The 25,564-nt window shown below is 48.6% G+C and overlaps 1 protein-coding gene across 2 annotated transcripts in view; it reads right to left on the bottom strand.

Moving 5' to 3' along the window:
* Positions 1-19,542: 19,542 nt before the first annotated feature.
* Positions 19,543-25,564, bottom strand: part of PHF24 (PHD finger protein 24) — a 41,185-nt gene continuing 35,163 nt past the window's right edge. Inside the window, exon 2 of one of the 2 annotated variants that reach the window (XM_075581512.1) lies at positions 19,543-21,083. In XM_075581512.1, the coding sequence (XP_075437627.1) occupies positions 20,543-21,079 (537 nt within the window). In that variant the 5' untranslated portion in view covers positions 21,080-21,083 and the 3' untranslated portion in view covers positions 19,543-20,542. Of the gene's footprint in view, positions 21,087-25,564 lie in introns of both variants that reach the window. The other variant, XM_075581464.1, reaches the window with a different exon arrangement.

Here is a 25,564-nt window from a genome sequence, read left to right as displayed (position 1 = left end):
GTATTATGCTGCGGTGATGGTGTTATACCGGGGGAGGTGTGAGCACTGGGTGAGAAGGAGAGCTCAGAGCGGTATTATGCTGCGGTGATGGTGTTATACCGGGGGGGAGGTGTGAGCACTGGGTGGGAAGGAGAGCTCAGAGCGGTATTATGCTGCGGTGATGGTGTTATACCGGGGGGAGGTGTGAGCACTGGCTGAGCAGAGCTCAGAGCGGTATTATGCTGCGGTGATGGTGTTATACCGGGGGGGAGGTGTGAGCACTGGGTGGGAAGGAGCTCAGAGCGGTATTATGCTGCGGTGATGGTGTTATACCGGGGGAGGTGTGAGCACTAGGTGGGAAGGAGAGCTCAGAGCGGTATTATGCTGCGGTGATGGTGTTATACCGGGGGGAGGTGTGAGCACTGGGTGGGAAGGAGCTCAGAACGGTATTATGCTGCGGTGATGGTGTTATACCGGGGGGGGAGGTGTGAGCACTGGGTGAGAAGGAGAGCTCAGAGCGGTATTATGCTGCGGTGATGGTGTTATACCGGGGGGAGGTGTGAGCACTGGGTGGGAAGGAGCTCAGAACGGTATTATGCTGCGGTGATGGTGTTATACCGGGGGGAGGTGTGAGCACTGGGTGAGCAGAGCTGAGAGCGGTATTATGCTGCGGTGATGGTGTTATACCGGGGGAGGTGTGAGCACTGGGTGGGAAGGAGCTCAGAGCGGTATTATGCTGCGGTGATGGTGTTATACCGGGGGAGGTGTGAGCACTGGGTGAGGAGCAGAGCTCAGAGCGGTATTATGCTGCGGTGATGGTGTTATACCGGGGGAGGTGTGAGCACTGTGTGAGGAGCAGAGCTCAGAGCGGTATTATGCTGCGGTGATGGTGTTATACCGGGGGAGGTGTGAGCACTGGGTGAGAAGGAGCTCAGAACGGTATTATGCTGCGGTGATGGTGTTATACCGGGGGAGGTGTGAGCACTGGGTGAGAAGGAGCTCAGAACGGTATTATGCTGCGGTGATGGTGTTATACCGGGGGAGGTGTGAGCACTGGGTGAGGAGCAGAGCTCAGAGCGGTATTATGCTGCGGTGATGGTGTTATACCGGGGGGGAGGTTTGAGCACTGGGTGAGGAGCAGAGCTCAGAGCGGTATTATGCTGCGGTGACGGTGTTATACCAGGGGGAGGTGTGAGCACTGGGTGAGGAGGAGCTCAGAGCGGTATTATGCTGCGGTGATGGTGTTATACCGGGGGGGAGGTGTGAGCACTGGGTGAGGAGGAGCTCAGAGCGGTATTTTGCTGCGGTGATGGTGTTATACCGGGGGGAGGTGTGAGCACTGGGTGAGAAGGAGAGCTCAGAGCGGTATTATGCTGCGGTTATGGTGTTATACCGGGGGAGGTGTGAGCACTGGGTGAGGAGGAGAGCTCAGGGCGGTATTATGCTGCGGTGACGGTGTTATACCGGGGGGAGGTGTGAGCACTAGGTGGGAAGGAGCTCAGAGCGGTATTATGCTGCGGTGATGGTGTTATACCGGGGGGAGGTGTGAGCACTGGGTGGGAAGGAGCTCAGAGCGGTATTATGCTGCGGTGATGGTGTTATACCGGGGGGAGGTGTGAGCACTGGGTGAGGAGGAGAGCTCAGAGCGGTATTATGCTGCGGTGATGGTGTTATACCGGGGGAGGTGTGAGCACTGGGTGGGTTGGAGAGCTCAGAGCGGTATTATGCTGCGGTGATGGTGTTATACCGGGGGGGGGAGGTGTGAGCACTGGGTGAGAAGGAGAGCTCAGAGCGGTATTATGCTGCGGTGATGGTGTTATACCGGGGGAGGTGTGAGCACTGGGTGAGAAGGAGAGCTCAGAGCGGTATTATGCTGCGGTGATGGTGTTATACCGGGGGAGGTGTGAGCACTGGGTGAGAAGGAGAGCTCAGAGCGGTATTATGCTGCGGTGACGGTGTTATACCGGGGGAGGTGTGAGCACTGGGTGAGGAGGAGCTCAGAGCGGTATTATGCTGCGGTGATGGTGTTATACCGGGGGAGGTGTGAGCACTGGGTGAGGAGGAGCTCAGAGCGGTATTATGCTGCGGTGATGGTGTTATACCGGGGGGGAGGTGTGAGCACTGGGTGAGGAGGAGAGCTCAGAGCGGTATTATGCTGCGGTGATGGTGTTATACCGGGGGGAGGTGTGAGCACTGGGTGAGAAGGAGCTCAGAGCGGTATTATGCTGCGGTGACGGTGTTATACCGGGGGAGGTGTGAGCACTGGGTGAGCAGAGCTCAGAGCGGTATTATGCTGCGGTGATGGTGTTATACCGGGGGGGGAGGTGTGAGCACTGGGTGAGCAGAGCTCAGAGCGGTATTATGCTGCGGTGATGGTGTTATACCGGGGGGAGGTGTGAGCACTGGGTGAGAAGGAGCTCAGAGCGGTATTATGCTGCGGTGATGGTGTTATACCGGGGGAGGTGTGAGCGCTGGGTGAGGAGGAGCTCAGAGCGGTATTATGCTGCGGTGACGGTGTTATACCGGGGGAGGTGTGAGCACTGGGTGAGAAGGAGCTCAGAGCGGTATTATGCTGTGGTGATGGTGTTATACCGGGGGAGGTGTGAGCACTGGGTGAGGAGGAGAGCTCAGAGCGGTATTATGCTGCAGTGATGGTGTTATACCGGGGGAGGTGTGAGCACTGGGTGAGGAGGAGAGCTCAGAGCGGTATTATGCTGTGGTGATGGTGTTATACCGGGGGAGGTGTGAGCACTGGGTGAGAAGTTGAGCTCAGAGCAATATTATGCTGCAGTGATGGTGTTATACCGGGGGGAGGTGTGAGCACTGGGTGAGGAGAGCTCAGAGCGGTATTATGCTGCGGTGATGGTGTTATACCGGGGGAGGTGTGAGCACTGGGTGAGGAGAGTTCAGAGCGGTATTATGCTGCGGTGATGGTGTTATACCGGGGGATGGTGTGAGCACTGGGTGAGGAGAGCTCAGAGCGGTATTATGCTGCGGTGATGGTGTTATACCGGGGGAGGTGTGATCACTGGGTGAGGAGGAGAGCTCAGAGCGGTATTATGCTGCGGTGATGGTGTTATACCGGGGGGGAGGTGTGAGCACTGGGTGGGAAGGAGAGCTCAGAGCGGTATTATGCTGCGGTGATGGTGTTATACCGGGGGAGGTGTGAGCACTGGGTGAGGAGGAGAGCTCAGAGCGGTATTATGCTGCGGTGATGGTGTTATACCGGGGGGGGAGGTGTGAGCACTGGGTGGGAAGGAGAGCTCAGAGCGGTATTATGCTGCGGTGATGGTGTTATACCGGGGGGAGGTGTGAGCACTGGGTGAGCAGAGCTCAGAGCGGTATTATGCTGCGGTGATGGTGTTATACCGGGGGGAGGTGTGAGCACTGGGTGAGGAGGAGAGCTCAGAGCGGTATTATGCTGCGGTGATGGTGTTATACCGGGGGGGGAGGTGTGAGCACTGGGTGGGAAGGAGAGCTCAGAGCGGTATTATGCTGCGGTGATGGTGTTTTACCGGGGGGAGGTGTGAGCACTGGGTGAGAAGGAGAGCTCAGAGCGGTATTATGCTGCGGTGATGGTGTTATACCGGGGGAGGTGTGAGCACTGGGTTGGAAGGAGAGCTCAGAGCGGTATTATGCTGCGGTGATGGTGTTATACCGGGGGAGGTGTGAGCACTGGGTGAGAAGGAGAGCTCAGAGCGGTATTATGCTGCGGTGATGGTGTTATACCGGGGGGGAGGTGTGAGCACTGGGTGAGAAGTTGAGCTCAGAGCAATATTATGCTGCGGTGATGGTGTTATACCGGGGGGGAGGTGTGAGCACTGGGTGGGAAGGAGCTCAGAACGTTATTATGCTGCGGTGATGGTGTTATACCGGGGGGGGAGGTACTTTAATAAAAGGTGTGAGCACTGGGTGAGGAGAGCTGAGGACGGTATTATGCTGCGGTGATGGTGTTATACCGGGGGGGGAGGTGTGAGCACTGGGTGGGAAGGAGAGCTCAGAGCGGTATTATGCTGCGGTGATGGTGTTATACGGGAGGGAGGTACTTTAATAAAAGTTTTATGATGTTTCAGTTAACCCTGTAATAGACAAATAACATGACAAGAAATGGGGTGTAAACATTATTTTACACACCATGGCTAGGGACAAAGATTTTCACTGTGCAAGACACATACTGAATTGAATTTAAAATGAATTAAATGCTGCAAACCACAGGAAGTGTTATTGTGTTGACAAGTCTAAGGCACCTTATGAGCAATGGGGTACGGTGTCAGACCCAACAGGATTAGAAACCACACAACCTCTGTTATCCCGGACAGCAGCTCTAGCAGTGTGAGCTATCCCAGCTGATGGCTAGCGCCACTGTCACAGCATACATTTCAGCTCTACTCACTGAGTGCTCATACCTGTACAAAGCACTTTAGCCTCTTCTGGGATAAAGAATCATATCTAATAAGCCACGAGACACCTTCTGAGACGGGAAGACACCCTACTGTCCATTTATGTGAATAGGCTGTAATGTATGCCAGCACTGACGGTGCATTATAGCAGAGCACTGCTTAGTAAGAAGTACTATCTCAAGTCACGATGTCACTTTGTTATATCACTTTCTCTCTGCATGGGCTTTATTTGCTTCACCTGGTTTTTACGTGTGTGTGTGTCGGAAAGTCTGTGTTTTATTTCCTCTCACCTGGGCTCAGTAACTCGCAGCTCTCAGTGCATATTATTACTGTACGCTTCAAGCCCTCTCAAGGTTACAATCCTTATATTAGCTCAACCCAATAGATATCCCTCAGCAATATGCTAATAGACAGTGGCAGTGCTGCTACCTGGCAGCTGGTTTAGCTCACAATGTTACAGCTGGTGCTCAGGAAGCAGTGGTTGTGGGTTTTAGTCCTCTTGGGCCTGACACCAGTACACCATTCCAGTCACTAGGCGCCTTAGCAGTGGCGTAGCTAGACGTGCGGGCTCCCGGGCAAAAAAAAAAGTCAGAGCCCCCTCATGTCTCCCTCTCTCTCTCTGTCTCTCTCTCTGTCTCTCTCTCTCTTCTCTCTTTGCTCTCTCTCTCTCTTCTCTTTTCTCTCTTTGCTCTCTCTCTCTCTCTTTGATCTCTCTCTCTCTCTCTCTCTCTTTGCTCTCTCTCTCTTTGCTCTCTCTCTCTCTCTATTTGCTCTCTCTCTCTCTCTTTGCTCTTTGCTCTCTCTCTCTCTCTCTCTCTCTCTATTTGCTCTCTCTCTCTCTCTCTCTCTCTCTCTATTTGCTCTCTCTCTCTCTCTCTTTGCTTTCTCTCTTTGCTCTCTCTCTTTTCTCTCTCTCTCTCTCTTTGCTCTCTCTCTCTCTTTGCTCTCTCTCTCTCTTTGCTCTCTCTCTTTACTCTCTCTCTCTCTTCTCTCTCTCTCTTCTCTCTCTTCTCTCTCTCTGCTCTTTCTCTTTATCTCTTTGCTCTCAGGCCCGCAATGTGTCGCCAATAGGGGGGGAGAGAGCGTGCCCCTCAAGAGCGCGGGTCCCCGAGCTGCCCAGGCTATAGCTTCACCGCTGCGCCTTAGGCTGGTCAACTCAATATAGTTGTAATTTAGATGCTTTTAGGAAGTGTGGGATGTGACTCGTTTGAATATACTTTGCATAACCATTAGCATATCTCCCAGTGTGCCTCAGGTGTGCTCCTATTTGAGAATAAGTATCCCTCCCTGAGTTATTGTAAGGGAGGTTTGAGAGGATGTAGACACGCACGCACACAATTCAAGTTAAAACCGTCCACAGAATTTTTTTAAATCAGTCCAGCTGAGAGCCAGCGATGGACTATAAAGAGGCCGCGAAAGCTCTGGAAAATCTGCGGATCGGATTCAGAAAGGTCCGTCCATCTCTACAAAGGGGAACCAGGCTAATGTCAGCTCTGGAGACCGCCTGGGTCCCAAGATACTTCCAGCTGAAGGGAGCACCACTATCATCCCCTCCCGGGGGAACAACATGGAGGTTTAAATCTCACCCATCGCGGCTTCCTATTGGCCTGTGTAACGCCGGGGATGTAAATACGTGGAAGTATCGGCACTCTTTTTCTGAGTAAATATCAGATCATGTCCAGGGACCCTCTGCTTCCAATGAATTTATAAAGGGGGTGCAGCATGTTCCCTGCTCATTTCATCTCTCAACAAAAAAAACAGTTTATTGTTACCTGTATAAAAGTGGATGCGTTTCTATTTTCTTCGTCCTATGTAATTCTAATCTTATTATTGTGTTTGCTCTTCTACTTTATCTGTTTGGCGCAGGGCCGGTCTGAGGCCCTGCGGGGCGCAAGGAGGCATGCTGAAAGGGAATTACCTCGATGAGCAGCCCTCTGCCGGCAGTGTGGCAGAGTCATGGCAACGAGTCATCATGTGACACGGTAACGTTGCGTTGCCAGGAGACGGCCCGCTCCAGAAAAAGTGAGGAGAAAACAGACACACACACATACACACACACACACACCCCACACACACCTCTCTGCCGGTCCACGCTCCCTCCTCTCCCTCCTCATATCGCGCTGGGATCGCTCCGACCAGAGAGGGAGCTGGAGAAGAGGGACCCCAAGCTATCTCATCCAGCTCCCCGCTCTGGTCGGGTGAAAGTTGGATCCCGGCCCTGCCAGGGGGGAGAGGAGGGAGTGCAGGGCCCCCGAAGATGCAGGGCCCCTGAAGGTGCAGGGCCCCTGAAGGTGCAGGGCCCCCGGCAGCAGCCTTGCTTGCCTTGCACTAAGGCTGCCCCTTTAAAGATGGCAGCATAGAGTCATCACTGCAAACCACCCAACAAAGGGGACACACGTCTGAATCAAGAATTTACCTACCGCACAAAATAAGATGAAGTAAATATCATAAACAAAATCCAAATGCCTTGTTTACGATGGAAACATTAATATTTTTTAAACATTGGTTACATAAATAGCTATAATTGTCTCGTTTAATTTTTCAGGATATTTGTCACATACATTTAAACCATTAAACATATCCTTAGTTCACTTTGGTCCAATGATGGGGAGCCCTTCCAGCCCACAGCTTCTCCTGAGCCGGCTGGGGGGCGATAGTCTGGACTGTTCCAGCAGTGGCCTCATATCTCGGACACATTCACGGATTCCTGACACATCCTATCATCACATACGAGAAATGTGACAACAACACCATCAAACAATAATATTACCCATCAAAGCCCAGCGAGATGTTATGTGTGATAGCATTTTAATTACTTCCCTCAGATTTAGATGAAAACATGTTCAGAAGCTGACCTTTTCCCTTTATAAGGGCAGCGATACCAAGTACAGTATAATATTATTCTGCAGGGTGCTGTACACACCTCTGTAATAACAACTTCATATAGCTCTTTCTCGCAGTGTGACTCAGCGTGCATCACAATAAGAGTCTAGCGCACAGTACGCAGCACACAGGAAAGTTAAACACAGCTTACACTCTATGTTTTTGGTGCTTGAGGCACAGGGAGATAAAGTAACTCGCCCAAGGGCACAAGGAGCTGACGCTGGTATTTGAACCAGGTTCCCCTGCTTCACACCCAGTGCTGTTCTTTACAGAGTCAGTGTCCTTACTCACTGCGCCGCTCCTCCCCTGTACGTAGCACTTTGCCTGACGCCCAATGAGATACAAATACATATTTACTAAGCGGTGCTGATCTGTAAAGCTCCTTACGACCCATTGATGTTAAATGTTTATAGGTGTGTTATGGCTTAGCAGCACTTCATACATATTCCCCGAAGTGACTGCCCAAGTCACACTAATGGGAGGGTTATTTCCTAAAGTCTCCAGGCGGCAAAACTGGGGCAAAGTCTGTGCAAAAGAATTGCCCCAGACGTACCAAAGGAAAAACTCCCATTGCTTCCAATGGGATCCCTATACTGTGATGTACATTACATGGCACACACCCCTATACTGTGATGCACATTACATGGCATACCCCTATACTGTGATGTACATTACATGGCATACCCCCCCTATACTGTGATGTACATTACTTAGCATTCCCCCCTATACTGTGATGCACATTACATGGCATACCCCCCCTATACTGTGATGTACATTACATGGCATACCCCCCCTATACTGTGATGTACATTACTTAGCATTCCCCCCTATACTGTGATGTACATTACATGGCATACCCCCCTATACTGTGATGTACATTACATGGCATACCCCCCTATACGGTGATGTACATTACATGGCATACCCCCCTATACTGTGATGTACATTACATGGCATACCCCCCTATACTGTGATGTACATTACATGGCATACCCCCTATACTGTGATGTATATTACAGGCATACCCCCCTATACAGTGTTGTACATTACATGGCATACCCACCTATACTGTGATGTACATTGCATGGCATACCCCCTATACTGTGATGTACATTACTTGGCATACCCCCCTATACTGTGATGTACATTACATGGCATACCCCTCCTATACTGTGATGTACATTACATGGCATACCCCCCCTATACTGTGATGTACATTACATGGCATACCCCCCTATACTGTGATGTACATTACATGGCATACCCCCCTATACGGTGATGTACATTACATGCCATACCCCCCCTATACTGTGATGTACATTACATGGCATACACCTCTATACGGTGATGTACATTGCATGGCATACCCCCTTATACTGTGATGTACATTACTTGGCATACCCCCCTATACTGTGATGTACATTACATGGCATACCCCCCTATACTGTGATGTACATTACATGGCATACCCCCCTATACGGTGATGTACATTACATGCCATACCCCCCCTATACTGTGATGTAAATTATATGGCATACCCCCCCTATACTGTGATGTACATTACATGGCATACCCCCCCCCTATACGGTGATGTACATTACATGGCATACCCCCTATACGGTGATGTACATTACATGGCATACCCCCCTATACTGTGATGTACATTACATGGCATACCCCCCTATACTGTGATGTACATTATATAGCATACCCCCCTATACTGTGATGTACATTACATGGCATACCCCTCTATACGGTGATGTACATTATATAGCATACCCCCCTATACTGTGATGTATATTACTTGGCATACCCCCCTATACTGTGATGTACATTACATGGCATACCCCCCTATACGGTGATGTACATTACATGGCATACCCCCCCTATACTGTGATGTACATTACTTGGCATACCCCCCTATACTGTGATGTACATTACATGTCATACCCCCCTATAAGGTGATGTACATTACATGGCATACCCCCCTATACGGTGATGTACATTACATGGCATACCCCCCTATACGGTGATGTACATTACATGGCATACCCCCCTATACTGTGATGTACATTACATGGCATACCCCCCTATACGGTGATGTACATTACATGGCATACCCCCCTATACGGTGATGTACTTTACATGGCATACCCCCTATACTGTGATGTACATTACATGGCATAACCCCCTATACTGTGATGTACATTACATGGCATACCCCCCTATACGGTGATGTACATTACATGGCATACCCCCCTATACGGTGATGTACTTTACATGGCATACCCCCCTATACTGTGATGTACATTACATGGCATAACCCCCTATACTGTGATGTACATTACATGGCATACCCCCCATATACTGTGATGTACATTACATGGCATACCCCCCTATACGGTGATGTACATTACATTGCATACCCCCCTATACTGTGATGTACATTACATGGCATACCCCCCTATATGGTGATGTACATTACATGGCATACCCCCCTATACGGTGATGTACATTACATGGCATACCCCCCTATACTGTGATGTACATTACATGGCATACCCCCCTATACTGTGATGTACATTCCATGGCATACCCCCCTATACTGTGATGTACATTACATGGCATACCCCCCTATACTGTGATGTACATTACATGGCATACCCCCCTATACTGTGATGTACATTACGTGGCTTTGGTTTTTGCCCTGCTTTTGCAGCCGGGAGACTTTAGCACATAGATCTCTAGAACTGGAACGAAGTTCACCCACTTCAAAGACAGTAACATTATCACTGTGCTAGTCGTTCTCCCCATTGCGAAGCTATTACGCACCCGGATACTGTATCAGGAGTCAGTGGTACTGTTACTCACTGTACTACAACAAAGCTCTGCGTATATCAGTTACTCCGTGTTACCGGCTTCCTGCGGCAGGTTACCGGCTTCCTGCGGCTGGTTACTGGCTTCCTGCTGCAGGTTATTGGCTTCCTGCGGCCGGTTACCGGCTTCCTGCGGCAGGTTATTGGCTTCCTGCGGCCGGTTACCGGCTTCCTGCGGCAGATTACCGGCTTCCTGCGACCGGTTATTGGCTTCTTGCGACCGGATACCGACTTCCTGCGGCAGGTTACCGACTTCCTGCGGCCGGTTATCGACTTCCTGCGGCAGTTTACCGGCTTCCTGCGGCAGTTTACCGGCTTCCTGCGGCAGGTTACCGGCTTCCGGCGGCAGGTTACAGGCTTCCTGCGGCAGGTTACTGGCTACCGGCGGCAAATTACCGGCTTCCGGCGGCAGGTTATTAGCTTCCTGCAGCAGGTTACCGGCTTCCTGCGGCAGGTTACAGGCTTCCTGCGGCCGATTACCGGCTTCCTGCGTCAGGTTACCGACTTCCTGCGTCAGGTTACCGGCTTCCTGTGGCAGATTACCGGCTTCCTTTTGGCAGGTTACCGGCTTCCTGCGGCAGGTTACCCGCTTCCTGCGGCAGGTTACCGGCTTCCTTTCAGCAGGTTACCGGCTTCCTTTTGGCAGGTTACCGGCATCCTGCGGCAGGTTACCGGCTTCCTGCGGCAGGTTACCGGCTTCCTGTGGCAGGTTACCGGCTTCCGGCGGCAGGTTACCAGCTTCCGGCGGCAGGTTACCGGCTTCCTTTTGGCAGGTTACCGGCATCCTGCGGCAGGTTACCGGCTTCCTGCGGCAGGTTACCGGCTTCCTGTGGCAGGTTACCGGCTTCCTGTGGCAGGTTACCGGCTTCCTTTCGGCAGATTACCAGCTTCCGGCGGCAAGTTACAGGCTTTCTGTGGCAGGTTACCGGCTTCCTGCGGCAGGTTACAGGCTTCCTGCGGCCGATTACCGGCTTCCTGCTTCAGGTTACCGACTTCCTGCGTCAGGTTACCGGCTTCCTGTGGCAGGTTACCGGCTTCCTTTTGGCAGGTTACCGGCTTCCTTTCGGCAGGTTACCGGCATCCTGCAGCAGGTTACTGGCTACCGGCGGCAAATTACCGGCTTCCGGCGGCAGGTTATTAGCTTCCTGCAGCAGGTTACCGGCTTCCTGCGGCAGGTTACAGGCTTCCTGCGGCCGATTACCGGCTTCCTGCGTCAGGTTACCGACTTCCTGCGTCAGGTTACCGGCTTCCTGTGGCAGATTACAGGCTTCCTGCGGCCGATTACCGGCTTCCTGCGTCAGGTTACAGGCTTCCTGCGGCAGGTTACCGGCTTCCTGCGGCAGGTTACCGGCTTCCTGCGGCAGGTTACCGGCTTCCTTTCAGCAGGTTACCGGCTTCCTTTTGGCAGGTTACCGGCATCCTGCGGCAGGTTACCGGCTTCCTGCGGCATTTTACCGGCTTCCTGCGGCAGATTGCCAGCTTCCGGCGGCAGGTTATTGGCTTTCTGCGGCAAGTTACAGGCTTTCTGCGGCAGGTTACCGGCTTCCTGCGGCAGGTTACAGGCTTCCTGCGGCCGATTACCGGCTTCCTGCGTCAGGTTACCGACTTCCTGCGTCAGGTTACCGGCTTCCTGTGGCAGGTTACCGGCTTCCTTTTGGCAGGTAACCGGCTTCCTGCGGCAGGTTACCGACTTCCTGCGTCAGGTTACCGACTTCCTGCGTCAGGTTACCGGCTTCTCGCGGGGAATGTTACTCTGCCTACATCTGCACATTAGATAAGTGGGCTGAGGTTCATAAAGACATAATATCGGCTGATCAGAGTGAGTCTTTCCATGTGATATCATTCTAATGATGGCATATTGTAATGTACAGTGAAGAAAAGGCGAGTCAGGGCACTGCGGCTTGGCTTAACGATAAATCTATTTATTTATGGCTTAACTAAATAGATTTATCTTTAAGCCAACCCGCAGTGCCCCGATTCGCTTTGTGTTCATTGCGTATTTTGGATAACTGACGGGTTTTCTCTGGGGTCGAGAGCCCCAGTAAGTGTGTCATTCCTTGTACTTTATGGTGTGCAGCAGGTACCCTCATTTTGCTATTGTAATGTATCCCAGAGCGCACGGCATCTCTCTCCCGAGCACAGCTGTATAATGAAGGCTCACGGACGCATGCTTCGGTGTTTGTTCCCTAAGGGCGTCATTACCTAATGTTAATGACAGTAAGAACCTAATAGCATGAAATATCAGTGATAATGAGGTCAAGATGTGCACAAGCTTATTTATTTATTATAAAAGGATTTACCAGGGAGTAACACATTGAGAGTTTCCTCTCGTTTTCACGTATGTCCTGGGTAGAGACAGGCAATTTTTGGGGGGAAAATTCAGACCCCCAGCGGATCGGACGGTTCCTTTACTCCGCGGATTTCAACGGATCAATCTCAAAAAGGGCACTTCGTGTTTTGTGGATTTTTTATTATTATTACAAATTCGCTCTGCGGATTCCGCCACTTGTGGACGGATTGGTAGAATCCAATCCGCGGTTGCAGCAATGCATTGGCGGATGCTTTGGAATCTGGCAACGGATTGCCGAATCTGCACGTTGGATTCTACCAATCCGTCCCCGCATGATATCCGATGGCGGTTTTTGATGAATGCGTGGATTAAAACTGACGCAATCTGTTTGCGGATTTGACACCGCGAAACGTATTTGAGGCGTGTTCGCCCTTCTCTAGTCCTGGGCACAGAGTTATGGTGAGAATACAAGGTTACACGTTATATTTACAGACATTTCATGGGCAGTTACAGATAATAAACGTTCTGGGCGTATTTAATAGCTGCAGGCTGCTCTTTCCCTTTATACTGAAGTTAAGAAGTAGTGAGTAGGTGCAGCGTTGCAGTCAAGGCGTGGGTTCGATTCTAGGCTTGGGTCTCTGACACTTTGGGGGTTATGCATTAAATTCCCCCAGCTGCAAAACTAGAACAAAAAATGGTACTGAATATACCAACGGGAAAGGTCTCGCAGAATACAATGGGTCTTTTGCGGTAAAACATATGGTGCATTTCCTTTACCCCAGCAGGGAGACTTTGCTACATAATAATAATAATAATAATAATAATAATAATAATAATAATAATAGCATGTTCTTGTGTAGCGCTGCTATTTATACATAGTGCTTTACAGAGACATTTTGCAGACACAGGTCCCTGCCCTGTGTAGCTTACAATCTATGTTTTTGGTGCCTGAGGCACAAGGAGATAAAGTCACTTGCCCAAGGTCACAAGGAGCCGACAACGGAAATTGAACCAGGCTCCCCTTCAAACTCTCAGTGCCAGTCAGTGTCTTTACTCACTGAGCCGCTCCTTCTCCACTACATAACCCACTGTGTATAACCTTATCCCCCTGTATCTCCCCAAGAAATCATTGAAACTGGGATAAAATTTTCCGTCCCAATCAGGGAGTGAGAACATCACATTGGCCAGATTAGTAACACGTCTACTTTTGGTGTCATGCCTGCTACTACACTTACAGATGTAGCAGACACCATTGCTCCAGCTGGCACGTTGCAGCATGGGGGGAGGGGCATAAAACGCGCGGGCGGGAGCAGCTGCGATCTAAAAGGATTAGCCTTGTGCAAAAAAGGGGCTTCCGCAGTACGGTACTGGTTGGGACGCGCCGGCCGGCGTGCAGGAACAGATGCTACTTCTGTATTCGTTTTCATTTATTTAGAAAGGGAAAATTGTTGGTCGAAAATATATTATTTATCCGCCTCCCGCTCTCTGCTTCAATGGGATATACACGGGGATAATGCGTCTCTTGGGCATTTACCTATACATTGATAAACCTTGAGCAGGGGCGGCCAACTCCAGTGCTAAAGGGCCACCAGCAATTCAGGTTTTCCGAGATATCACTGCTTCAGCACAGGTGGCTCAATCAGTGGCTCCGTGATTGAGCCACCTGTGCTGAAGCAGGGATATCCTAAAAATCTGACCGGTTGGTGGCCCTTGATGACTGGAGTTGGCCACCCCTGACCTCGAGGTTCACTTATCCGAATCTCCCAGCTGCAAAACTGGAGCAAAACTAGGGGGGGGGGGGTGTTGGAGGAAGCAGTAAAGGGCAGAAAAAGGGGAGCAAGAAAACAGCATCAAATTTATCAGGGTAAAAAGCCCATGGTTTCCAAATGGATTAGTTTGCATCATAAATGCGGTGCCGTTTTGTGCAGCCGGGAGACTACGGGACATCAGCCCCAAATGGTTTTGCATGTGATCCCCTTTCTTTAGTTAATGTGGTGCTGATATGATATTGACCCAGTTTTGCAGCCAGGAATCTTTAGTCGATATTTAGGCAAAAGTGGTGCAATTCTGGGGCAATAACTGCTCCGGGCGTGTAAAGCAAAAGGAATATTCTACTGCTCACAGCTGAACAGATGTAACACGTTTAATTTGAGCATGTCGATAGGATCCACTGGCCGTGATAACGCAGGATATCACGAGCTACACCGCCATCATGTGCAAAAGGCTCTGCTACGCACACAATGCGCTAGCGGAGGCAACTACCCTTCTAGAGTGTAAGCTCTCAGGATCAGGGGGGGCTCATTGCCGGTTTATGTAATATACATAACCCTGCACCCCATGGCACCACCCCTCCTGTCTAGTGTACCTGTTGGCACGTGCAATAGCGTCTGCTAAGTCTGTGTGGTGCTGATTTTGTACTCCACAACTGCACCACGCTTTGTTGCTGTAGTTAGGTTCCCCCCTGGATCCCATTACCTCCTCAGATGACGGCGGGCGGTGCGCGGGTGCCTCCGACTAGAATCGGTGCGTGCGAGAGCTTGGGCAGGCTGTCGGGGGTTAAGGTATGGTGACCGAATTTCCAGCGGCTCCTATAGCGGGGCGCCGCCATATTGAAATTGATTGCACATGCGCAAGACTCGCGCATGCGCAGTATGACCACTCGAGCCATTAGATAGAAGTGCTCCGCGGGGACAACAAGTCCCATCAGGCATAGGGACAGCGAATCAGGTGATGCCACAAAGTTAATAACAGCTTTCCCCTGCACCAGAGAAGATAATTTTTGCGCGCTTACACCACATTAGCAGTCGGAGCTGGGGCGAGGAAGGGGTAGGTTATGTGTGCAGGTGTCTGTGGCACCTGCACTAGGCCAGAGACCCCTATTGGCCCCAGCTACAGTAGGCCCAACTCCCCTCAGCTTGTGGTTGCTTTAGGGACAGGCCCATAGTATAGGGACACTGCCCCTGTAGCTTCAGAGTGAGGGATACAGACAGAAGTGGCTGCATCCTGTCCATAGGTGGTCTGGGACCAGATCACCCTTCACATAGAGACTCATCAACGGTGGCACAGTCCAGGCGGGATACCACCCAACGTAGAGGCGGAGGCTTCACCGGGTTACGGCAACGGATCCATGGATCCCATCATCATCTACAGCATCTGCGCGTTCGGGTGGGGACACTCCCGGCAGGTACCAAACTCCTCACGTGCACCAACAACACTTTAGTGGGCAGTGCTGTACCACACATTGGGTGCTGGGACTGACCTTGTGGACACCGGGTTGTTTGGGTGCACAAGGGCCCCTAGGTACTTTGGGGATGGGGACTCCATTGAGAGGGGGTGGAGTATTGGGAGGTATGGCCGTGCGAGACCTGGTGGGTAGGCTGTAACTAGATTTAGCTGCATATAGTAAAACTGTTCTGCTATACCAAGTGTGTATTCTTAATGTGTCCTGTAACGGGGGAATTCCACATACTAGAATTCTGTACATGTGGAGGCGCTACCGAGCATCACCCAGGTGCACCCCAGGTTCGCAGCAGCAGAGGCTCAGATCAAACATGACCAACGTTTTGGTCCTCGTGGCAAGCATCACCCTGAGGAAGGTCCCATGAGGACCGAACGTTGGTCATATTTGTGCTATGTTTATTTTTGAATACAAGGTTTCTTACTTACCTTTGAGTGCTGTCTTATGTCTGCTCCTGCTGGAGTGAATTATTTCTCTCTCTCCAGTATATAAATATATATATATAAATATATATATATATATATATATATATATATATATATATATATATATATATATATAAATATATGCAAATACAACTGTATGCTCATCTGCATGTCTTAAGCAGGTCTGCAACCCCGCCTTTCCCCATTATCACCCAGCATACAGCACTTCCACTGCAGCAAGGGATTCTGGGAAATGACATGCAAATGAGCACACAGTGTCACTTTTTGCCTCAAAAACCATTTTTAACATGGTTCCCTATAGGCTTAAGCTTGCTGCATGGTCACAGCTTTGAGTACAGCCAGGGTTAAGGTGCATACCCATAAAACCACCCACAGACAGCTGTTTCGACCTTAATGGGTCTCATCAGTGTGGGGTTGATTTTAACTGGGTATGCAAAGAGGCTATGGGATAGGCTATACCATAATACTGAGTTAAGTTATGGTGAGTAAAAAAAGTGACAAAAACCCTCCACAGGAAAGCAAATATGCAAATACAACTGTATGCTCATCTGCATGTCTTAGGCAGGTCTGCAACCCCGCCTTTCCCCATTATCACCCAGCATACAGCACTTCCACTGCAGCAAGGGATTCTGGGAAATGACATGCAAATAAGCACACAGTGTCACTTTTTGCCTCAAAAACCATTTTTAACATGGTTCCCTATAGGCTTAAGCTTGCTGCATGGTCACAGCTTTGAGCACAGCCAGGGTTAAGGTGCATATATATATATATATATTATATACATTATTTGCACAGTTTATTTTGTTTATTTTGTTTATTTTGTTTATTTTGTTCACAAGAGCGCCGGGTGATTTCCTTTGTTGAGACTGAGGCTATATTAGCCTTTCCTGTAGAGGGTTTTTGTCACTTTTTTTACTCACCATAACTTAACTCAGTATTATGGTATAGCCTATCCCATAGCCTCTTTGCATACCCAGTTAAAATCAACCCCACACTGATGAGACCCATTAAGGTCGAAACAGCTGTCTGTGGGTGGTTTTATGGGTATGCACCTTAACCCTGGCTGTACTCAAAGCTGTGACCATGCAGCAAGCTTAAGCCTATAGGGAACCATGTTAAAAATGGTTTTTGAGGCAAAAAGTGACACTGTGTGCTCATTTGCATGTCATTTCCCAGAATCCCTTGCTGCAGTGGAAGTGCTGTATGCTGGGTGATGATGGGGAAAGGCGGGGTTGCAGACCTGCCTAAGACATGCAGATGAGCATACAGTTGTATTTGCATATTTGCTTTCCTGTGGAGGGTTTTTGTCACTTTTTTTACTCACCATAACTTAACTCAGTATTATGGTATAGCCTATCCCATAGCCTCTTTGCATACCCAGTTAAATCAGCCCCACACTGATGAGACCCATTAAGGTCGAAACAGCTGTCTGTGGGTGGTTTTCTGGGTATGCACCTTAACCCTGGCTGTGCTCAAAGCTGTGACCATGCAGGAAGCTTAAGCCTATAGGGAACCATGTTAAAAATGGTTTTTGAGGCAAAAAGTGACACTCTGTGTTCATTTGCATGTCATTTCCCAGAATCCCTTGCTGCAGTGGAAGTGCTGTATGCTGGGTGATAATGGGGAAAGGCGGGGTTGCAGACCTGCCTAAGACATGCAAATGAGCATACAGTTGTATTTGCATATATATATATATATATATATATATATATATATATCAGTTGCACCCGACGCAAATGTTAGAAATAAAATAATGTTAAAGTAGATCTATCAATAGAGGGTTAATGTGACTATATACTATTGAAGAGGGTGAGAATTATTCCTCTAATTATGCACAATTGAAATTTAAACCACTTGCAACTTTGTGCCATACATTACATTAACACATTAGCTATGAGAGAATGGAGAGTTGGAAATAGATCCCTATGTCTCGGTGCTTCTACGAGGAGAGCTCAGATAAAAGTTAGCTGAGGGAGATCAATATTAGATGTTTGCACTTAGCATAGTGTTACTTGGTTAGATGTAGGTGGGTTGGGGTGGGTATTGGGACCTTCACGCCGCCAGTTTGTACTGTATATGATGCCTGTTTAATTTGGCAATGCAGCACCTTAGCAAATAACCATGTCGTCCTCTCCCCCACAACCACAAACCTCTGTACAGAGCTCATGTGGTTAACTCGGCTGTTAGTCCGGTCCACCAAACACTCTTACTGCACTATGCCAGCCCTTCTCCTGCTCAGCTCCGCACACCTCAGTGCTCCGTCGCTTGCCGCAGTCACCAGGGCTTGCCTCTGGTTGCACCTCCGTCAGGGATGCTAATCAGCTCTCCAGCTACTTTACCGCAACCTGCGCGTAGACACTCGGAGCCTCTGACGTCTTACCGGAGGGAACTCCGTTAGCCGCTCTGACTGCTCTGCTCTCCCAACCATGCACAAAAGCAGGTGCGCAGACACTCAGTGTGCACTGTGTTACTCTCCAAGATCCACAGAGGACTTTCCACTTAGCCAAATCAGATGCCTTCCTTAGTATGCATAGGCTTCTCCAGTGAATGAAAGATTAAGCACACGCCAGCTGGTATATTGTCAAAAAGCTGTATTATTGCATATGGACATACAATAAGGGACATATAGAAAGTAGGTGACAATCTATTAACCCTACTTGTCTCGTCTTTGAACAAGACTTCTTCCTGGATATACCCTGACGGAGGTGCAACCATCCCTCTTGATTCCGGATTCCAAATGGTATTGTATAACTATATCTTATTCTTATATATATATAAAACTCAAAGTGTTGTTTGTGTGTCCCTGTGGAAAATTTGATTGGTCCGTCGCTCCGCCCACCCTCCCACAGCTCTCATTGAGCGGTTTGTGTGTCCCCCGTGTGTCCGCCCCCCCCCCCCCCCCACGGCTCTCATTGGCCGGTGTGCTCTAATCTAACCCAGGGGTCCCCAACCCCGGGCATGCTGCTGTTGCTGCAGCCTGAACTCTGTTTTTGCACCCCCAGCTCCGTTTTTGCACCCCCAGCTCCGTTTTTGCACCCCCAGCTCTGTTTTTGCACCCCCAGCTCTGTTGTTGCCGCCCCAGCTCCGTTTTTGTCCCCCCCAGCTCCGTTTTTGTCCCCCCAGCTCCGTTTTTGCCCCCCAGCTCAGTTTCCCCCCCAGCTCAGTTTCCCCCCCAGCTCAGTTTTTGCCCCCGGACACATACAGTGACAGACACACTGACACACACAGTGACACCCACCCCTGCCTCCCCCCCGCCCCTATCTTTCCCACCACCCCTGCCTTCCCTCCCAGCCCCTGCCTACTTCCCCCAGCCCCTGCCTTCCTCCCCAGCCCCTGCCTTCCCCCCCAGCCCCTGCCTTCTCCCCCCCCCCCCCGCCTTCTCCCCCCGCCTACCCCCCTGCTCCTGCCTTGGGATTTCCATGCACCAATTTCGTACCAAAGAAGCAGTTTGTGATGCTTAGTGCGTACGCCCCTTTATGTAAAGAAGCAGCAGATATGGTAAGACTCTGCATGTGGTTTTGCCACATTCCTGGCACATACAGTGGCTACGTGTATACCATAGTACAGTGGTTGTTAATCTGTGATCTGCGGAAAGCTGGAGATCCACAGGAGGTGACCTAAGGTTTTCTGAGAAAAACGTGGCAATGATAGTTTACTGAAGACCCAATTATTTTATTGTTTGGTATTTTCTTCCAATAATTTGTAAATGTTATTAAAGGTTATTAAAGATTATACTGTAACAGTGTAAATTATATATACAAAAGGAAGCTGTTATCTTCTTTAAAAAAGGAAGACCTGTCACAGGAATAGTATTTTTAATTACAGATGTAGCCAGACTAATGAAGCATTTCCCCGTGGCTCTGTGGGAATGTTAGAGCCGTGGCTTGCTGCCCCAGCATCTCAATGATAACTTCCCGGTTTCCAGCGGCATTTCCCGGTTACGGGGATAAGTATAGGGGGTGATGGATCATAGGAAATCTAGAGCAGAATTGATGCTAATTGCATCATTTTCATTTTGCGTCTTTTTGCATCAATGTATCAATATCTTGGCCACTTTTGATTTAGGGAGAGAAAACAGGAGGCGTTAGGGAGCGTTACATGATGCACAAATTATAATGAGATGTGCAAACTCTGCGTCTCCCTGAGTCACTTTATATTTTGTATTTGTGTCATACAAATCTGCCAGTTCTTAGGCAGCGTAAACTTTTCTGCCTAACAATTTGCGTTCAATATAAGAAACACTTTCATACTGTACATTGGATGCACACACGAGCAGAACATGGAACCAATGCGTCAAAACACACGTCTGTCTGCACTTGCTTATGTTGCTACTGTCCATCTCCCCTTAGTCTGGCTACATCGGTACATTTGGTAAATGGGCTGGGAAAAGTAATAATATATTTTTAAGTGGGTCCCAGCCCTTATCAAGTTTAAAAGCACTGGCATGGTAAGATTGGGGCCCATTCAGATGTGGCAATGCTGCTGCATCCTTTAAAACATATCATGGTTAATATTATCCCATGCTGGACAGCACCTCTATGTTCCACATAAATCTGGGACTTTACTATTGCCCTCACCTCATCCCTTTGCACCAGGCTAATTTCCAGGGGGTTGTCATCATCGAGAGCTCGAGTGGGCCTGATGAAGGCAGGTGGAGTGAATCGGCTGGATCTATCAAAGTCTTCAGGTTCCACCCCCCGTCCATCCCGTAGTCTCTCCCAGGCGGCCCGGTTTTTGGGGTTCTCCTGATGTAGCTGGCAGGGCGAGGCGGTGTTGGATCCTTCCTCATCCTTGTCCTCCTCCAGCACCTGGTCCAGCACGTCAGCCTTACTGCTTCCTCGGATACAGCCCTCGGATTTTCTCTTGTTGAGAGGACGTTCCTTCAGTCCGTCCTTAAAGGCAGACACGGCTATGCTGACCTTCTGCACCTGCTCCACTGTCTGCCTCTTGGACATCAGCACACCCATCACGCTGCTGGACAAAGAGAGACAGGGACATATATTAAGAAGGCGACAAAGAGAGGACAAGAGAGCAAGACATAGAAAGAGAGAGGGAGAGAGCGTCAGGGAGGGAGAGTGAGAGAGAGAGAAATGACAGCGAGGAAGAGAGATGATGGTTCAGAGAGAAACTGAGAAAGAGATACTGAGGGACAGGAAGAAGTAAAGCGATAGATAGATAGATAGATAGATAGATAGATAGATAGATAGATAGATAGATAGATAGATAGATAGATAGATAGTTTTGCTATTTGTCAGTGCAATCATTGGCTTCCCAGGGACCGAGATTCTACACAGTGAATGCAATTCAGGAACAGATACTTTTACTGATTGTTCAGAAATAATACAGAGAATGAAGCAATCGGTACTATGTTATAAAGCACTCTCCAGTGCCACACACCAGTGCCACACACCAGGGCCACACAAATATCTTGTTACTTCCTGTTTACTCACAGGACCCTCCAGAGCCTCACACAGATCTAGAGTAATACGTCACTGTGGAGTCAATTCAGAGATAGATCGATACTACAGAAAGATAGACAGACATATAATGAACACCCGTAATGCAAAAACTGTTGAGGACAGTGCGGATTACAAGGGTAGGGACCTCCTGAAGAATATCGTGGCATAGAAAGGGTTACATTTGCTATTATCGATAGTTCAAAGGAAATTTGCAACAATGTTAAAGAAAAGTTGTGTTGCCTGGAAACCCCGGAGGCCTCCAGAGAGGGCTGCTATTCTAGCAATGTCTGGCAGGAGAAAGGAGATATGGGTGGGATGTAGGGGAGGTTCTCTCTCATTCCTTGTTGTTGGGACTATGGGGTCTACAGAAATGGAAAGGCTGTTGTGACAGGAGATGAGACCCTAATCTCTGACTTTCCCAGCTTCCTAACGTTTGGTGACAGGGTCTGTCCCGGTGACACGGTCTTACTGCAGACCTGACCCCGCCTGTACGGGATATAAGAAGCCACATCCTCTCCTGGGCCCATTACTTATAGAATACAAAGTAAATACATATATAATTCATCAAAGTAAGTAAATGTCAGATAGTCCCACTGTGTGTTTAGATTAACAAACCTTGAAGGGTGCGAAGGGAACAAATAGGGGGTCCCTTTAAATCCCCAAAGAACTAGTTCATAAAAAGATAGTTCTCCCCCACTCACTAAACCAATAAATCATAAATATAGAACAAGTCTAAGATCAAACAAGTTTACCTGAGATCATATATGTCAATAAAGGACAATCATGTATAACATACAAACGTAAAATAGAAAGAAGGGAATGGACAAGTATTCCTACAGATATAATAATCCTATGAAAGGGTAGGAGGACTCCTACACCATAGACACGTTACTCTATAGCAGGGGCAGGTGGTGTCTGCACATACTGTAAGAGACTCGTGTGAATAAACACTCACAAAACAGGAACAATCTTTACTCATCCATCTGTAGTTAATGTTCTAATGTCTTAGCAGGTGCATCCTCCAATCCGAATTAGTATCTGGACCTTAGGATATACCCTTATAATATAGAATATACCCTTTTAAACCATTGTTTTGCCCTAGAATTGAACACAAATTGCCTTGATATTTAGGGGGGCTGTATACTGTAACTACAAACTAAGAACAAAAACATGTGAATGTTTCGCCATCCCTGAAATGTCACTTAAACAGCTGCAAACCGAGGCAAAAACAAGTGCACAATACAGCATTTATCAATAAATACGACGGGAATGGATTTCCCTGGTAAATTACTGTAGGTGCATTTTATTGTCCTGGTTCTGCAGCCGGGAGACTCTGATAAATAAACTAACGTCTCAAGACATTAAAACCAGTGCAATAACCAGCATTATATATCTGAAAGGTAAGTCTGGTGCCATGCATGAGGCAGTTTGGGGTCATATATCAGAGGCAGCAAAACCAGGGAAACTGGTGCAAACAAGTCAAGAAAATCTCATTGGTGTAAATCAGGGCGGCAACTCCAGCACTCAAGGGCCACTGACAGGTCAGGTTTTAATGGATGTGCCTGCACATGTGGCTCAATTTAGTCCCAGCTTCAGCACAGGTGGCTCAGTAAGTCTAAGCTTCAGCACAGGTGGCCCAATCAGTGGCTCAGACTTTGACTCAGTCAAAGACTGAGCCACTGATTGAGCCAACTGTGCTGAAGCAGGCACATCCTGAAATCCTGACCTGTTGGTGGCCCTTGAGGACAGGAGTTGGCCGTCCCTATTGCAGGACTGTTTTTCCCCAATAAATCTGATGCCGTTTTTTTGTCCCAGTTTTGCAGCCAGGAGACTTTGGTAAAAAAAAAATGCCCTTTGCTTTCTACCCTTTGGTGAATCTGCCTTAAATTACACACTCAAAAGACAAAGATACCCAGTGCTACATCCAATGTGACATAATACATCGTTAAATACTTCAATGTTAGTATTCTCGTGAGTAAGGGTCATTCAGTTAAACCCTTTGGCCAAAGCGTTATAAGCCTGCAGCCACTTGGAGTTGCAGAGGTTTAGTGACCTCCATCCTAGAGAGAGGTCTTCAACAAGGTCACACAATGAGGTCACTCATCCTACACATGCAGCTCGATTTATCTTCTCCCAATAAAAATCTATGTCCTCTGGCCCCAGACAAGGAGCTGCTGCGGGAAGCCACAGAGACAGCGTTTAAAACCCCAGACCACGGGGAACGTCAGGACGGCTGCATCTTCTTCTCTTGTTCTACAATCCTATATGGACCTGTAATAGCCTGTAATGTTTGCTTTATTCCTGAAGCATTGTGGGAATGGTAGGCTTCATTGTACCACGGACATAATTGTCTGTCTGCTCTAGGGGCTTTAAGCAATGCTGTATCCTTGTATTAATGATAGCCTGGTGAGCGCCATTAGGTCTATTAAATAATGTCTCCAAGCGACTAAAGTGGGGAATAATTGAAGCAAAAAAAAAAAGAACCAGATTTCTTAAATAAAAGGTTTTTGAAAATAACAGGATTTTTTATTCTCTTTGAAAAGTCTTTCTCTGTCTTTCTGGATCCTGGGCAAATTTTGGCAAAACGAACATAATGCTCGCGAAATTTGTCCCAAGAAACAAAGGGTTAATTTCACATGGTTCCCAAAGGGCGGGCAACATTTGACGCATCTTTACTACCAAACTGAGAAAAAGCAGGGCAAAAAAAACCGCAGGAGCTCTTTATTTCAAAGTGGGGTTTGAATATGTTTATCACCATTCTATAGTATCAACTGCAATGTGCAATAACAACGTTCCCAAATCCCAAATACATTAGTGCAGCCACCTGTACAGTATTATACAGTATATTCGGAACATTGGGCTGTGTGCTCCATAAATCTTTCTTCTACTCAGGTCTTATTGTTATCACCCGTGGCCTTCCTCCTGTTTCTCGTGTGATCTCTCTTTAGTAACGCTTTGTGCGCTTCCCTGCTGGTCAGACTTGTTTAATAGAGCTCTCCAGGCTCTTTATTAATGCAATATTTTCCCCGTTGACAGAACGTCTGCTGTGCCACATTGTAACACTGGGCACTTGAAGTGACTAGCGCACACTGCAGGGAGATTCATTCTCTTCTTGTCTAGCTGTTGGGGGCCTGCAGCCTGTTTTTATTGGATGGGGTTCTCAAAATGCATGTACTGTATGCTGCAAAGTGCCAGTTTCTCTGTGTCCCAGTGCCTGGCTTCCTTTTACTCTCTGTGTCTCTTGGTCTGGTTCTCTCTCTTTCCTGCTGCCTTGCTGTTATTCAATCTGATGGTAATGGTAAGTACTGCACAGTTAACAATGCATCAACATCCATTCAAGCAAAACAGCCTCTTCTCTCTGTTATAGTCTGTGCTTCGCTTGCCTTTGTGCTGTGTCTGTCTTTTTATGCCATGATCGATTGGCATAAAACAATATACAAGGCACAGCAATAGGCATCATTTATCCCAGTTTCACGGCTGCAAAACTGATCCAAAAATGCTGCAGCAGATTTATCGAAGAAGAAACCAGCTTTGCTGTGGCGGCCAGCTCCAGTCCTCATGATATCCAGTCCTCAAAGACTGAGCCACTGTTTGAGCCACCTGTGCTGAAGCAAGGACTGACCTGTGCTGAAGCAGGGATATCATGAAAACCTGACCTGTTGGGGGGGTGGGTTTCTTGGCAGAAAATAAACCGTGCAGAACTACACGCTTGAGTTTAAAATAGCGCTCGCTACATCTGTACGGTGCAGGTTTTTTTCCCCCACTTTTGCAGCCGGGAGAATTTGATACATATATTGATGTATTGATACATATTGATATATAATAGAGGGTTATTTTCTAATGTTTCCCAGCTGCAAAACTGGGGCATAGTCTGTGCAAAAGAATTGCACCAGATTTACTGTATCACAGGGAAAGCTCCCATCATTGCTTTCAATGGGATCCCTTTGCTTTGATGAATATGGCCCTGCTTTTTGCACTGACTTTACACCTCAC

This window comes from Ascaphus truei, chromosome 1 (genome assembly GCF_040206685.1).
Source record: "Ascaphus truei isolate aAscTru1 chromosome 1, aAscTru1.hap1, whole genome shotgun sequence".
Taxonomy (NCBI): domain Eukaryota; kingdom Metazoa; phylum Chordata; class Amphibia; order Anura; family Ascaphidae; genus Ascaphus; species Ascaphus truei.
Note: the sequence above shows the minus strand (reverse complement) of the source record. Positions and strands in the feature narration are given on the sequence as shown.